General features: G+C 44.0%; 1 protein-coding gene across 1 annotated transcript in view; it reads left to right on the top strand.

Annotated features, from left to right (window-relative positions):
- Window positions 1-16,658, top strand: part of SERPINB5 (serpin family B member 5) — a 28,475-nt gene extending 11,817 nt beyond the window's left edge. Inside the window, exons 2-7 of the mRNA XM_060173979.1 lie at window positions 575-750; window positions 5,663-5,800; window positions 7,680-7,797; window positions 9,995-10,137; window positions 13,025-13,192; window positions 15,865-16,658. Coding sequence (XP_060029962.1) covers window positions 583-750; window positions 5,663-5,800; window positions 7,680-7,797; window positions 9,995-10,137; window positions 13,025-13,192; window positions 15,865-16,257 — 1,128 coding nt within the window. The 5' untranslated portion in view covers window positions 575-582 and the 3' untranslated portion in view covers window positions 16,258-16,658. The remainder of the gene's footprint in view (window positions 1-574; window positions 751-5,662; window positions 5,801-7,679; window positions 7,798-9,994; window positions 10,138-13,024; window positions 13,193-15,864) is intronic.
- Window positions 16,659-17,275: the final 617 nt, after the last annotated feature.

The following is a 17,275-nucleotide window of genomic DNA, read 5'->3' on the forward strand; positions in this document are numbered from 1 at the left end:
GGGGGGGTGTATAAATATTGTTGACTCATATAAACCTCATTGATTTGATGTGATCTGGGGCCCATATTCAGCTTAGGAGCCTATGTGACCTCAGCATCCCTGTAGATCTGATCTCACATTCTGTGGTCATCAGTAGGAACATTCCAAGCTGCCCCTATATTAGGACCCATCTTCCTCAGGTGTAGCATAGGGTGTGTTGTCCAGCCTCCCTTCAGAGGGTGGAACATTCTCTACCATTGTTGCTCCAAGTTGAGGGCAAGTTCCCATGGGGGTCCACAAAGAGGTCTGTTTTGTTGTTGATTTCACCATTCTTAAGGTACTGAATTTGATCTTCTGCATGGGAGCACCATGGACAGAACCAGTGAAAGTCCATTGAGCTCTGCTGTAGTGTCTTTTCTTCTCTCTGCTACTTCAGATAGAGTGGGGAAAAAAAGGCCTGAGGAGGCTGCTTGGTGTTAATGTGTATACACAAGGCCTTTGGTTTGTTCCCTTGCACCATATAAAAATAATAATACTAATAATAAAAAACTAAGGACACTATAGGAAGTAAACTTCATCTTTGAACTTTTTCCAGCTCCCACAATGGATGCCCTGAGACTGGCCAATTCAGCGTTTGCAGTTGACCTGTTCAAACAACTGTGTGTGAAGGAACCAGCGGACAATGTCCTCTTCTCTCCAATCTGCCTCTCTACCTCCCTGTCCCTTGCTCAAGTGGGTGCCAAAGGTGATACAGCAAGTGAAATTGGACAGGTAATCCCCACAGCTTGCTTCTGCTCTGAGGGAGTAGGGCTGCTACTCACAGAGGCAATGTCTGAGGGGAAGATGGATGGTGACTCAGAATTGCCTGGGATCGTGCATTGCCTGTGAGAGACCTTGGGTTCGATCCCTGGCACTGTGTACAAACAAGAAAGGAAGAAAGAGAGAAAGAGAGAAAGAAAAGAAGGAAGAAAGAGGGAGTCAGGCATTAGCGCAGAGGATTAAACTCAGGTGGCGTGAAGCACAAGGACTGGCATGAGGATCCTGGTTTGAGCCCCCAGCTCCCCACCTGCAGGTGAGGTTTGCAGGTGTCTCTCTTTCTCTCTCCCTCTCTGTCTTCCCCTCCTCTCTCCATTTTGTCAAAGGCTTTCTCTGCATCTATTGATATGATCATGTGGTTTTTGGTCTTGCTTTTGTTGATGTGGTGGATCACACTGATTGATTTACGTATATTAAACCAACCTTGCTTGCCTGGGATAAACCCCACTTGGTCATGATGAACAATCTTTTTAATATACTGCTGTATCCGGTTGGCTAGAATTTTGTTCAGTATTTTAGCATCTATATTCATCAGAGATATTGGTCTGTAGTTTTCTTTTTTGGTTGTGTCCCTTTCTGTTTTTGGTATCAGAGTGATGTTAGCTTCATAGAAGCTGGCAGGGAGTATTCCAGTGTCTTCAATCTTCTGGAAAACTTTTAAAAGTAGAGGTATTAGTTCTTCTTTGAAGGTTTTGTAGAATTCATTTGTAAAACCATCTGGTCCAGGACTTTTATTTTTGGGGAGGTTTTTGATAACTATTTCAATTTCATTGGCTGTGATGGGCCTGCTCATGTTATCCACTTCCTCTTTACTTAGTTTTGGAAGTTAGTAGGTATCTAGGAAATCATCCATTTCTTCCAGGTTTTCTAGCTTGGTGGCATATAGTTGTTCATAGAAGCCTCTCATGATATGTTAAATTTCTGTGGTGTCTGTTGTGATATCTCCTCTTTCATTTACTATCCGATTTATTTGGGTCTTCTCCCTTTTTTGTTTTGTGAGTCTGGCTAAAGCTTTGTCAATTTTGTTTACTCTTTTGAAGAACCAACATTTACTTTTGTTGATCTTTTGTATGGTTTTCTCATTCTCAATGTTATTGATTTCTGCCCTAACTTTAGTGATTTCTGTCCTTCTGGTTGCTTTAGGGTTCCTTTGTTGTTCTTCTTCTAGGTCTTTAAGATGTGCAACCAGGCTGTTTATTTGTGCTTTTTCTTGTTTCCTAATGTGCGCTTGTATAGCTATGAACTTCCCTCTTAGGACAGCTTTAGCTGTGTCCCAAATATTTTGATAGCTTGTGTCTTCATTTTCATTGAAGTCTCGAAACATTATGATTTCTTCCTTGATTTCCTCTTTGACCCAGAGGTTGTTAAGAAGTGTACTGTTGAGCTTCCACATTTTGGGACTATTACTAATCTTTTGTTGATTGTTAAGTGTTAGTTTAATTCCACTGTGGTCTGAGTAGATGCTTAGGATGATTTCAATGCTCTTGAATTTGCTGATGCTGTCTTTGTGGCCTAACATATGGTCTATCCTTGAGAATGACCCATGTGGATTTGAGTAAAATGTGTATTCCATGAATGACTCTGAAAATGTCCAATAGTTCTAGTTTATCTATCTCTTCATTTAGCTCCCTTATGTCTTTATTGATTTTCTGCCTGGATGATCTGTCAAGTTGAGAGAGTGGGGTGTTGAAGTCCCCTACTATGATTGTGTTGCTGTTAATATATTGCTGTAGCTCTTTCAGTAGAAGTTTGATGTATTTAGATGACTTCTCATTGTGTGCATAGATGCTAATAATTGTTAAGTCCTCTTGATTGACTGATCCTCTGAGCATTAAGTAGTGTCCATTCCTATCTTTTTTAATCTTATCTATTTTAAAGTCTATCATGTCAGATATGAGAATAGCTGCTCCTGCCCTTTTGTGTGGGCCATTGGCTTGTATGATAGTTTTCCATCCTTTCACTTTAAGTCTGTTTGTCTTGTTTAGTTAGGTGGGTTTCCTGTAGACAACATATTGTTGGGTTGTATTTTCTGATCCATCTTCCTACTCTGTGTCTTTTAGTCGGTGAATTCAGGCCATTGACATTTATTGATATCAAAGATTGAAGATATTTTAAGGCCATTCTTGTAGAGTTTTAGAGTATTCTGATATAAGTCCTATTTATGATGATCTGACTGTTTATAGAAGGCCTTTCAGAACTTCTTTGAGGGCAGGCTTGGTGATAGTTGATTCTTTCAACTGTTGCTTGTCTGAGAAGGTTTTGATGCCTCCATCTAGTCTGAATGACAGTCTAGCAGGGTATAGTATTCTTGGTTGAAAGCCTTTCTCATTGAGCACTCGATAGATATCTTGCCATTCTCTTCTGGCCTGTAGTGTTTGTGTGGAGAAGTCTGCTGCTAATCTTATGGGTTTTCCTCTGTAGGTGACTCTTTGTATTTCTCTTGCAGCCTTCAGGATCCTTTCTTTATCCTTATTCCTTTCCATTCTAAATATGATGTGTCTTGGTGTCTTTAAGTCTGGGTTAATTCTCTTTGGGACCCTCTGGGCTTCTTGAATCTTTATGTCTTTGATGTTGTCTAGCCTAGAGAAGTTTTTAGCTATTATCGCCTGAAGAATGCTTTCTTCTTCTCCCTCTCTTTCTTCCTCTGGTAAGCCAATAATACGTATATTGTTTCTTTTGAAGTCATCCCATAGGTCTCTGTTGTTGTTTTCAGCATCTCTTAATCTCTTTTTGAGATCTCTTACTTCTTTTTTAGTTGTCTCTAATTCGTCCTCGATTTTGTTAATTCTGTCTTCAGCCTCATTGATTCTATTCTCTCTCCCCTCTACTGTTTTCTGGAGTTCATCTATTTTGTTTCCCTGTTCTGATACTGTTTTAGCTTGTTCAGCTAGTTGTGTTCTTAGCTCAGCTATTTCAGCTTTCAGCTCTCTAATAACCTTGAGATAGTGTTTTCTTCCAGAGTCTCATTTGTTGTTCCTGTATTTCTGATTACAATTCTTTAAAACTCTTTACTAACTCCTGTGATTATTTCCTTAGCTAATGTTTGGATGTTGACCTTGTTATTTTGTGCTTCACCCTTTGGGGGGCTTTTAGCTGGACTGTTGTCCTGGTTAGTTTCTCCAATATTTCTTCTTGTTGGTTTACCCATTTTATATATTATGTTATGAGTTCCCTCTCTTAGTAATTTTCAAATTACCGACCACTATTTCCTGGATTGACTTGTGTCAATCCAGTAAGGTAATTAAAGGGTTCACAGTGGTGGAAGTTGACAGTTATTTCAATAGTATTTTAATCCCTGAGTTGGAGCTCAGTGATTTAAAAGCCTCTTTTTTTTTTTCTTCTCTGTAGGCTGTGGGAGCCTGAGGGCTTCTAATTTAATCACTGACTCCTAAGAGATAAGGCAGGGTGTGGCAGAGATAGTCCGGTGGTTATGCAAAGAGACATTCACAGCCCCATAGCTATGCCTCGGAGGTATAGGTCTTCTCCTGAATTTGCTGGTTAGATCTCTGTCCCCCGGTGCCCCTCTCTGCCGCTGTTCCAGATTCTGAGGGCAGTAGCAATGGAGACTCAGAGTTGCACTTGGTGAGTCTCCAGGGAGTCCTCTCCTCCCTTCAGCTGTCCCCTTGTTGGTGGGACAGACTGGAGGTGGTATCTCAACTGATAGAGCATCGGACTGCTACCAGCCACCTAGTCTCTCCCTAGGTTCCTCTCTGCCACCAGCCACGTGTTTGCACTCACCGGTGATTTGGTGGGTTCCTGTAGTCATTCTAGTCCTGTCTTGTTTCAGTCCCAGGTGGTCTCCTTTGGTATTCCTAGTTGATCCGGGAGAGGAGAGAAACAGATCTGCTGCTGCTTATAGTCCTGCCTCCGGAAGTGCAGGACAGCATCTTGACAGCATGTGGGAATGCTTTTGTCTCCTTACTCCCCTGATACATACCAATGTTTTGAGACATTTCAGGTTGTCACAAAAGGAGGAAGGAGTGGTCTGGGAGGTGGCACAGTTGGTAAAGCACTGGACTCTCAAGCATGAGGTCCAGAGTTCAACCCCTGGCAGCACATGCACCAGAGTGATGTCTGATTCTTTCTCTCTCTCCTATCTTTCTCATTAATAAATAAACAAAATCTTAAAAAAAAAAAAGGAGGAAGGAGTGCTGTGAGCATCTATCAGGGCGGGGATACCGCTGAACAAACTGCAGGGCCCAGGACGTTCCTGTAAGACAGGACCATTCAGCTCAAGTTCAGCTTTTTCTTCTTCTTGTTTTAATTTAAAGTTAGTTATTTTTTTTTAATTTTAAAAAATATTTATTTATTTCCTTTTGTTGCCCTTGTTGTTTTATTCTTGTAGTGATTGATGTCGTTGTTGGATAGGACAGAAAGAAATGGGGGGGGGGAGACAGAGAGGGGAAGAAAGATAGACACCTACAGACCTGCTTCACTGCTTGTGAAGCGACTCCCCTGCAAGTGGAGAGCCGGGGGCTCGAACCGGGATCCATGCCATTCCTTGCGCTTTTGCGCCACATGCGCTTAACTTACTGCCCAACTCCCTAAAGTTTATTATTTTTACTATTATTATTTTACCACTGCTCAGCTCTGGCTTATGGTGATGGTGATATGGGGAGTTAAACCTGGGATCTTGGTGCGTCAAGCATGAAAGTCTCTTTGCATAACCATCATGCTATCTCTCCCACCTTGACCATTCAGCTTAAAATACCAACAGTCCTCAGCTTGGACAACTTTTCTCTATGGGGGTAGCTGAGTGGGGGAATCTATCGCATCCCCTGAGGAAGCTGACATGTTGTTCATCTACTACCTTGAACACAAGAACAGGCAGTGCTACCCTGCAATGCTTTCTTTTGTCTGTTTACAGGTCTTTCATTTTGAAAATGTCAAAGATGTGCCCTTTGGATTCCAGACTGTAACATCGGATATCAACAAGCTTAGCTCCTTTTATGCACTGAAACTCATCAAACGGCTCTACATAGACAAATCCCTGAACCCATCTATGGTAAGCAGTGAGAGCATGACGCAGTCTGAGCTGTCTACCAGCGGTGACATTTGTCACGTGGTTAGAGCCACAGTCGTCTTGCAGTGACATTCACTTCCAAGATGCCCACTTATGATTTGAGGCTCATTTATAGGTTCTAGTACAGAGATGTGAAGTTACACCTTTTAGTTCAAACCCAGTGTAGCTTGTGGACCTCACTTCTTTTCAGATAGTCATACATTCCTCCCTTCCCCTTCCTTTCCACATTGAGAGAGGTGGAGGATGTGTACTTGCTTTTGAAAGAAGATAGATCATGATTTAAATCTCTCTCTCTCTCTCTTAAGCTTTGGGTTATATGTAGTCTGGGAAACAATTTTATTTCACCACATTTGTTTCTTCACACAGTGTTCTTTTGATGTTTCTCAACACTCCTAGGGAAAAAAAATAACTGTGTAAATGAACAATTTCTTTTTTTAAAGATGTAAAAAAAGTTTTAAAATATTTTAAATTTATTATTGGATGGAGACAGAGAGAAATTGAGAGCGGAGAGGGAGATAGTGAATGAGAGAGACAGAGAGACCTGCAGTCCTGCTTCACCACTTGTGAAGTTTTCCTCCTGCAGGTGGGGACCAATGGCTCGAACCCGGGTCCTTGCCACTGTAATATGTGCACTTAACCAGGTGTGCTACCGCCTGCCTCCCCCCAAATGAACAGTTTCCATCAGTCACAATTTTGTTTTATCAGATTTGCCACATAAAGATCTATACAAGAGGGAGTCGGGCGGAAGCGCAGCGGGTTAAGCGCATGTGGCGCAAAGCGCAAGGACTGGAGTAAGAATCCTGGTTCGAGTCCCCCGCTCCTCACTGCAGGGGAGTCGCTTCACAGGTGGTGAAGCAGGTCTGCAGGTGTCTGTCTTTCTCTCTCCCTCTCTGTCTTCCCCTTCTCTGTCTTCCCCTTCTCTCTCCATTTCTCTCTGTCCTATCTAACAACAGCGACATCATCAACAACAACAATAATAACTACAACAACAACAATAATAACTACAACAACAATGAAAACCAACAAGAGCAACAAAAGAGAAAATAAATAAATATTTAAAAAAATAATAAAAAAAGAGATCTATACAAGACAGTTGTTTAATTACAGAGATTGCTTGAAGAAACCATGCAAAGACAAGTATGGATTCCTTGACTTTGACCCCAGAGTACATATATATATTTGAAGTAACACAGTGACAAGATTGTAGGCCACTTGTGAAACCTTTCTTCCCTCAAGTGGAAACTGGGGACTTGAACCCGGCTCCTTGTGCCTTATAATGTGTGCGATCAATTGAGTGCACCAACACCCAGCCCCTCTAGTCGCTTATCAGATGTGTGATGTGCAAATTTCTTCTCCCAGGGTTGCCTGACATCTTTGAATAGTTTCCTTCCACTGTGTAGAAGCTTTTGAGTTTCATGTAATGCCATTTATTTACTCCTGTTTTCATTTCCTATGCCTAGGGGTGTTGAATCTCCAAATACATCTTTGATGTGAAAATCCTACAATGTTTCACTGATGTTTTCTTCTACAATTAGAAGAGTTTCGGGTCTAACATGCAGTTCTTTGATCCATTTTGGTTTGGTTAGGTTTGGTGGTGGTCTAGTATCACTTTTCTGCATGTGTCTGTCCAGTTTTCCTAGCACCATTCGTTGAAGAGACCTTCTTTACCCCTTTGAGTGGTTTTGGCCCCTTTGCCGTTATAAGGTGGCTGTGTATCTGTGGGCTCATTTCTGGGCTCTCAGTTCATAGTAGAAGACATTTAAGAATCCTTTTGTTAGGACTTTGTAACATGATGATTTGACCATAAACAACTTCAAGCACTTTGTGATTTTGTAAACTGTTTCCCCCTCCCCCACTTAAGGAGTTCATTAGCTCTACGAAGAGACCTTATGCAAAGGAAATGGAAACCGTGGACTTCAGAGACAAGTTGGAAGAAACAAAAGACCAGATCAACAACTCAGTCAAGGATCTCACAGATGGCAAGTGACCTTTATTTATTTGGCTACAAATCTCTCAGTATATGGGTCATGTGTCTTTCTCTTGACTATAAAACTGAACATAAGGATTCCTCGGAAGCTTTATTACATAATCTAAATTCTTGACCATTAAACCATTTCACCAAGTTGGATTTGGCAGCATTTCTTGCCTCGTCTTGTGCTTGGCATTCACATCTGGAACTTGTTCAGTTTTGTTCGCTTGTGCTCCAGCTTAGCTCTCTAACCAGCTGTGGCATCTCCTCCTCAGGCCTCATTTGTGTTCCTTACAAAGTGTGGTTCTGGGCAAATCGTGAAGTGAGTTTTCCAACCTGGAAGTGAAGGGCTTAGACTATACCTCGATGATCCCCAAGTTCACTTTTAACTATAAAAGTTCAAGAGATTTATTAAGAAAAAAAAGAACAAAAAATTTCTTTCTTTCTTTCTTTCTTTCTTTCTTTCTTTCTTTCTTCCTTCCTTCCTTCCTTCCTTCCTCCCTCCCTCCCTCCCTCCCTCTCTCTCTCTCTCTCTCCCTTTCTTTCTTTCTTTCTTTCTTTCTTCCCTCTTGTTGCCCTTGTTGTTTTTTTTTTAATATTTTTTATTTTATTTATTTATTCCCTTTTGTTGCCCTTGTTGTTTTATTGTTGTAGTTATTATTGTTGTTGTCGTTGTTGTTGGATAGGACAGAGAGAAATGGAGAGAGGAGGGGAAGACAGAGAGGGGGAGAGAAAGATAGACACCTGCAGACCTGCTTCACCGCCTGTGAAGCAACTCCCCTGCAGGTGGGGAGCCGGGGTTCGATCCGGGATCCTTATGCTGGTCCTTGTGCTTTGCGCCACCTGCGCTTAACCCGCTGCGCTACAGCCCGACTCCCTCCCTTGTTGTTTTATTGTTGTTGATGTTGTCGTTGTTGGATAGGACAGAGAGGAATTGAGAGAGGAGAGGAAGACAGAGAGGGGGAGAGAAAGAGAGACACCTGCAGACCTGCTTCACTGCTTGTGAAGTGACTCCCCTGCAGGTGGGGAGCCGGGGGCTGGAACCAGGATCCTCGTGCTTCACGCCACCTGCGCTTAACCCGCTGCGCTACCACCCAACTCCCAAAATTTTCAATCACATACACATATAGGAAAAAAAAAAAGACAAAAACCAGTTGTAATGAAGAGAAAGAATCTTTAGTCTCACAACTCTGTTTGGTTCTGCTCTGTGACAGCTCCAGGATCGTCTCTGTAGCACTTGCCTGCCCTTCCCCTGCTCACAGCTCCTCTTGGGCTTTTTCCTTTCTCTATCTCCTCCCTCCATCAGCCTTTTCTGTGCATCTTCCTTGCTAGAAAGAGGTGTATTGTGCAGGCTCTAGAGATAGGCTCAGTGAAGATTCTTTGTGTGTGCGGTGTTACTCTCATCCAGTATGATCACTGTTGAACTATGTGGACTCTTGGGGGATTTCTATTTCATTTACTTATTTATTTATTTTATTGTGATAGACACAGAGAGGAATAGAGCAAGAGATGGGGAGAAAGAAAGGAAGACATCTGCAGTCCTGGCTCTACTATTTTATGCTCCCCCCGCAGGTGGGGACTGGGGGCTAGAGCCCAGATCCTTCCTTTCTTTTTCCTTCCTTCCTTCTTTCCTTCCTTCCTTCCTTCCTTCCTTCCTTCCTTCCTTCCTTCCTTCCTTCCTTCTTTCCTTCCTTTCTTTTTTGCCTCCAGGGTTATTGCTGGGGCTTGGTGACTGCACTATAAATCCACTGCTCCTGAAGGCCATTTTTTCGCATTTTGTTGCTGTTGTTACTGTTGTTGTTGAATAAGACACAGAGAAATTGAGAGAGTACAGGAAGACAGAGAGGGGGAGAGAAAGACAGACTTGCTTCGCTGCTTGTGAAGCAACCTCCCTGCAGGTGGGGAGCCGGGGTCTCAAACTGGGATCTTTATGCCAGTCCTTGACCTTTGTGCGCTTAACCTGCTGTGCTACTGCCCGACCCCCCTTTTCTCATTTCTTTCTCCTTCTTTGGTCAATTTGGAAGGTTTGGTCATGGCTAGATGGAAGAAGGGAGGAGTTCCCTCTGGAAAGAGGTGGTCTGGGTTACCAGGCTTTTGTGGGGGTAACTCTAGGAAGTGGAAATGCCCAGGGAGTAGATAGGAATGTCAGAATGTCACATGTGATTCTTAAAAAGAACCCTGTGTAATTTGTGCTTTCCCCTCTGCAGGTCACTTCGAGAACATTCTAAATGACAGCAGTGTGAGTGACCAGACCAAAATCCTCGTGGTTAATGCTGCCTACTTTGTTGGAAAGTGGATGAAGAAATTTCCTGACTCAGAGACCAAAGAATGCCCCTTCCGAGTCAACAAGGTATGTGGGGTGCAAGACACCCATTAAAGGGCCCCAACTATGGGAGGGAGTCATTAAATGACAAAATCATAGCTGCAGAAGGAAGCATGGGCTTTCCCTATGAGGAGAAAAATGGGAGGTATGCCACGTAATATGCCATTTCCTGGCACAAAAAGAACCACAGTCTTGAGACTCTTCTCTGTTCCAGAATGTTCTCAGGATCTGAGCTGAGTGAGATCTTACAGAACTCAAAATCCAGGGGGTTAAGTTAAATCACTAAGTGCACACACACACACACACACACACACACACACACACACACACCACAGTCCTACAAATCGACCACCAACAGTTTGCTCCACAGCAGACCACATGGACAGTGGTATTGGTTCCAACAGACTCTACCATACAGTGGATGGTGCCAGTTTGTATTCAATACTCATGAAGCTTTTCCCTTGCAGGTGAGGGCCAAGGGCTTGAACTCGGGTCCTTGCACACTGTAATGTGTATGCTTAACCGGGTGTACCACCACCTGGCCCCTGACATAGACTCCCCTCTAAGAAGTGACATGTGACTCTTGGGAGCAATTAGCAAGAAAAGCAGAGAAATGAGCTGACATTTCAGTAACACCAGAGGCTTTGGGATTGTTTCAATTTTAAATTTCTTTTTTGCCACCAGGGTTGTCACTAGAGTTCTGTGACTGACGACTCCACTGCTTCCAGAAACCCCCCTCCCTTTTTTCTTTCTTTAGATCCAGGGTGAGGCAAAGATACAGAGACAGAGAGACAGGGGCAGAAAAGAGAGAGACCTGCACCACTGCTCACCACTCATGACCAGGGCTCTGGGGGCTTAAACCCTGGTTTCCTGGAGCATGATAATGCCTGTGCTCTCCCAGGTTCCCCCAGCCTTGGGATTATTAGGAGACCTTGACTGTTTGAGAGTCTCATCCCAGGTGAATCCACTCTGTGATCTCACGACCCGGTTGTTAATGGCACTGTGAATTGGCTGTAATATTTTCATTTACAAGGTGCTTGCTGGCTGTACAAAAGGAAGAATTCACGCTACCGCATCAGCTGTTGTGGGGAAGGCTTGTGGGCAAGCCTGTGTTGTGGGCAAGTTTCATTACTGCTTCTGAGTAGAATGGTGGGAATACGGCTGGTCCAAATAGTAGGAACAGGTGAAGCAACTCTTCTGTAAGTGAAGTCAAAGAACAGAGACTGGAAACTTGACTATTACATTAGAGCAAGTAGGAAACCCAGGGCTTTTAATGATTTGATCCCACTGGAGGAGATCTGACGTGTGTTAAGAACAAGGGCTCATGCCTGTACTTCAGTTACCATGTACCTGGCGGAAGCTTACTCACCTTGAACTTCTGTGCATTAACTCTAGTTAGTTCCGGCATCTAGAATACCTTGCACCAATCACTTTATTTTTTGCTGACTAGTGTGACAGCACCTTAATACTGGACCCCTCGAAGAAAATACCTTCATTAAAATATATTTTTTAATATTTCTTACTTTATCTTTTCCTTTTTTTTCCTCCCTCACTTCTCATTCTTTTTCTTCCTTCTTTCATTTCTTTTTTTCCCCTTTTGAGACAGAGGTATATATTGGGAGAGAAAGAGAGAGAGAAGGGGAGACAACTGCAGCGCTGCTCCATCACTTGGGAAGTCCTCCTCCCCTCTTGCAGCTGGAGAGGCAGGGGCTTGAACCTGGGTCCTCCAGCATGGTAACATCTATGCTTTACTAGAAGAGATACCACCTGGCCCCAAGGACTTGATTTTTGTAAAGATGCTGGGCCTCACTCATATACCATTAGTTGCTCCTGCATTGATTTTTGCATTCTTTTAATTTCAGACAGAGAAGGGAAGAGAAACACACCTACAGAGCAATAGAAAGACAGAAAGAAAACAGCTCCAGAGCTTCCCCAGGGCTGCGCTACCTCCCACTTGGTGCCAGGTTTGCATTACGCCGCAGGCATGGCGAGACGAGTGCTACCAGGCGGACTGTCTTACAGTCCAGATATTGTTCAATTTTTAAAACATTTTTCTTCAGATTATTTTGTTCTTATTTTTAAGCATTTCATGAGTGAATTAATCTGAATCGACAAAATTATGAGATAATAGGGGTAAAATTCCACACCCTTCCCACCAGCAGAGTTGTCTCCCCATTCTTTTCACTAGAAACTGTAGCAGTTCTTCCAAGGTTGCAGATACAGGCTGACTATTATTTCTACATCTGTCTGTCTGTCTATCTATCTGCCCATTTTTCTGTGGTCCTGTCCTCTCTTCCTAAGTCACACCTACACCTATTGCTACTTCCAAATGTCCTTCCTTCCTTCCTTCTTTCTTTTCTTCCTTCCTTCCTTCTTTTTTCCCCTCTTCTCTCTCCAGGTCCTGATGGAACTGGAGTTCAGAGTCAGCAGGTATCTTGCCAGACAGAGCTCTGTTGATGGACTGCTGCTGCTGCTCTCAGATTTGCTTTCAAGCCAGCTCACCAGGGGTGGTTTAAAGCTGCTATAATTACAAGCATCTCTTCAAAGACCAAGTTAGAATTTGTCTTTATTTCCCATCATGCTGTTTTATATTGAGAGTTTTATGTAAGCAAAGGCGCTCTTACATTAGATGTGGCTCCTAACAGGTGTAATAGCGAATGAGTGGCAGCTAGTCACAGGAGGCACTAGCTTTTCAAAGGCGGTCATAAATGCTTTGCATGGCGGCCTCTGATGGCTTGGAGCTGGTACAGTTGGGTCCTAGTGGCTGGACCATTAAACCGTAATTACTGAGCTGGAGCAAGGACAGATTGACATGCATGTGTCTGCCTAGGTGTGGACATGCCTGCATGAGCATGTGTGTATTTTTGCCATGTGGGCTGGAGAGCAATCGGCCCCATTTCTTCCCCTGTCACAGACGGACACCAAGCCAGTGCAGATGATGAACGTGGAGGCCACCTTCTGCCTGGGCCACATTGACGACATCAACTGTAAGATCATAGAGCTGCCCTTCCAGAACAAGCACCTCAGCATGCTGGTCCTGCTGCCCAAGGATGTGGAGGACGAGTCCACCGGCTTGGAGAAGGTGAGGAGGAGGCGGGGTGAGACCCACCACTGCCCCGTCACCTCCAGGGACAGTGGCGCCTTCCTGGGCTCACCTCCTTGGTGTTAAGGCAGCCTGCGTGTGCTCGGCACGTCCAGTGAGGCAGGGCTTGCACAGTCCCTTTGTGCATGACCTCATTGAACTCTCACAGAGTCCTGTGATTTAGAGTCTAGCCCCAGACTGGTTCTGCAGAGGGCAAAGAGACACAGACCCTGATCAGATTTCCAGCTAGTGGCTCGTCAACTCAGGATTCAAGCTCAGAGTACATACATCCAGCCCCTTGCATTACCGTCTGCAGAGTGGGGTATGGAGTGCATGCATGTTCCTAATTCCAGGTCTGAGCACATACTATTAGCATTTCACATGGGATATATAGATATGGTGAACCATGTACACTTAACCCATTGCACTACTGCCCGACCCCCATGTTCTATATTTTTACAGGTGCAGGAAAGGTTTGTTCTGCTGTTGATATATATCTATATCTATATATATTTCTATATCTATATATATTTCTATATCTATACCTATACCAATACCTACATCTATATCTATCTATATCTATATCTATATCTATATCTATCTATCTATCTATATTGCTGGGGCTTGGTGTCTGCATTATGAATCCACTGCTCCTGTGGTCTTTTCTGATTTATTTATTTATTTATGGCTAGGACAGAGAGAAATTGAGAAGGGAGAGGAAGATAGGGAGAGAGAAAGATAGATACCTGCAGAACCGCTTCACCACTTGTGCAGTGACCCCCCTCTAGGTGAGGAGCTGGGGACTTGAACCAGGATCATTGTGTGGATCCTTAAGCTTCGTATTATGTGCATTTAATGCGGTGCGCCACTGCCCAGCCTCTCATGGGGTATATTTGAAGTAAAGTCTGCCTGTCCATAGTTAATTTATGCGGACAGATGGATAGTGTACTTGATACAATGGTGAATCACTATTCAATTTTTAAACCATCTTTTTTTTTCTTTTAATCTTATTTGTTTATTATTAGATAGAGACAAGAGAGAAATTGAGAGAGGAGGGGGATAGAGATAGGGAAAGGGGGATTGGGCGGTAGCGCAGTGGGTTGGGTAGTAGTGGTGCAAAGTGCAGGGACCGGTGTGGAGATCTGGGTTTGAGCCCCCGGCTTCTCACCTGCAGGGGAGTCGCTTCACAGGCGGTGGAGCAGGTCTGCAGGTGTCTTTCTCTCCCCCTCTCTCTTCCCCTCTTCTCTTGATTTCTCTCTGTCCTGTCCAACAATGAATGACATCAACAACAATAATAACCACAACAAGGGTAACAAAAGGGGGGAAAACTGGCCTCCAGGAGCAGTGGGTTCATGGTGCAGGCACTGAGCCCCAGAAATAACCCTGGAAGCAAAAAAAAAAAAAAGAGATAGGGAATGAGACAGAGAGATACCTATAAACCTGTCTCACCACTCTTGAGGCTCCCCCGCTGCAAGTGTGGGATCCAGGGCTCTGCAATGTATGTACTCGCCCCACTGTCCTGTCCTGATGATTGTTCACTGCAGTTCACAGTTAGCATCAGGAGTCACTTTTTATTGAAATTCTTTAGGTTTTGAAAGGTTGCTTTTCTTTTTCTGGTTTTTTTTTTTTTTTTTTTTTGCCTCTTCTCTTTACCAGAGCACTGCTCTGGCATGGGGTGCTAGTGATTGAACCTGGGGAGCTCAGAGCCTCAGGCATGAATGTCATGGGCATCAGCATTACGCTGTCTCCTCAGCCCTGGTGCTTTTTTTTTTTTTTTGAATGCAGTTCCGGGGCCTTGTGCGTGTGTGATTCTGCCGAGTCTACCCCTGACCTGAGTTCCTATTTAGATGGGGCAGAGGGTCAGGGGGAGACACAAGCACCATTCCACCACCCTTGGAGCTCTTTGTGCTACTCATGATGTTCTCTTGTGGTGCTCCCATGCGGTGCTCCTTTGTAGTGCTGGGGAGAGAACCCAGGGCCTTCCCTATGGAAGGTATGCATTCTACCACTGAGCCTTGAGCCTCAGAATGCCTTTTAGTGCCTGCTCTTGTAAGCGATGCTGTCAGGATATACATATATCCTCCAGGGTTATTGCTGGGGCTCGGTGCCTGCACCACGAATTGATGTCGTTGTTGTTGGATAGGACAACGAGAAATAGAGGGGGGGAAGACAGAGAGGAGGAGAGAAAGACAGACACCTGCAGACCTGTTTCACCACCTGTGAAGTGAACCCCCTGAAGGTGGGGAGCCGGGAGCTCGAACCAGCATCCTTATGCTGGTCCTTGTGCTTTGCACCATGTGCACTTAACCCGTTGCGCTACCGCCCGACCCCCAGGTTCTATATTTTTACAGGTGCAGGAAAGGTTTGCTCTGCTGCTGAATCACATACAGTCTCTTTGTTTCACTGTGACTTATGCTACTTCTTAACTGTGCATTTGTCTCCATAGAGCCACTCCAGATCTTAGAAGAAATGCCCTTAGATATTTCAGAGCAAAATGGCCTTTGTGTAGATGAGGTAGAGTTGAACAGTGCTGGTTGGAGGTCTTGTCAGAGAAACTAGTCACATCCCAAACTACAGGGCCGATTCCATGTAGAATTGGGCTCACATGGACAATGTATGTTGTCTAATCATTTCCACTTGGGAATACAAAGGAGTTCTTCTCTTTCTTTCAGGTGGAGAAACAACTGAACTCAGAGACCCTGTTGCAGTGGACCAACCCCAGCACCATGGCCAATGCCAAAGTCAAACTCTCACTGCCCAAATTTAAGGTGGAAAAGATGGTCGACCCCAAGGCTAGTCTGGAAAACCTAGGGCTGAAAAATATCTTTAATGAGAATACGTCTGATTTCTCTGGAATGTCAGAGGCCAAGGGTGTGGCGCTGTCCAGCGTCATTCACAGAGTGTGTTTAGAAATCACGGAAGATGGCGGGGAGTCCATCGAGGTGCCGGGATCCCGGATCCTACAGCACAAAGATGAGTTCAATGCTGATCACCCCTTCATTTACCTCATCAGGCACAACAAAACCCGAAACATCATTTTCTTTGGCAAGTTCTGTTCTCCGTAAAGCCCACGGACTATTCTGTCAACTCTGCACCCAGAGAATCACTTACTAACTCCAACTCACTGTTAATATTGCTGGATCATAAAGTCTGGGTCCGAGTTATATGTGGTCTTCAAGCTAATAGACTCTCTTCTTCCAACTCTTTCTTTTGTCCCCCACCCCTTCCATAAAAATACTGACACATGCTTTCAGTGAAAAAGAATCAGCTTAGAAGAAAGATGTGTAATCACTTTTTGTAAAGCTATCTAGGGTTGTTGGTAGGGATAGAATATGCCACTGAGAATATCCCTGTGAAGAACACTTGGAAATTTTTTTTTCCCAGGTCTCTGTCTTCTTTCATGTGGACAGAGAATGCATCAGTTACCCTGGTTTTTCTGAAAGACTAAATAAACTAGAATCCACACAACTTACCTGGTTCTGATGAAACCTGGGTGCTTGCTCAGACTATTCTAGCCGCACCTCTCCTCAGGCTACATCCTGTGGGAAACGTGTTTTCTGGAGAATTTCAGAAAGCTAGCATGTAGAGATAATGTATCTGATGGATGGTTGACAGGGTACTAGGAATCAACATTTGAACCTTTCTGCTTTTAAAAATTGAATAACGGGAGTTGGGCGGTAGCGCTGAGGGTTAAGTGCAAGTGGCGCAAAGTGCAAGGACTGTCTTAAGGATCCCGGTTTGAGCCCCCGGCTCCCTACCTGCAGGGGGATCGCTTCACAGGTGGTGAAGCAGGTCTGTAGGTGTCTATCTTTCTCCCCCCTCTCTGTCTTTCCCTCCCCTCTAACAATAGCGACACCAATAACAACAACAATAACTACAATAAAACAGTAAGGGCAACAAAAGGGAAAAAATAAATAAATAAATATTTTAAAAAATCGAGTATCACACAGTGTGGATACAGACTCTCAGTGACATGTCATGTCATGCCATGTCATGCTACCAAAAGAGTATGCCATCATCTGATAATAGAAAAAAAAAAAAACTAGCACAAGAACCGGCGTAGGGATCCCCGTTCGAGCCCCG

The sequence above is a fragment of the Erinaceus europaeus genome, chromosome 15, assembly GCF_950295315.1.
Source record: "Erinaceus europaeus chromosome 15, mEriEur2.1, whole genome shotgun sequence".
NCBI classification, from domain to species: Eukaryota; Metazoa; Chordata; class Mammalia; order Eulipotyphla; family Erinaceidae; genus Erinaceus; species Erinaceus europaeus.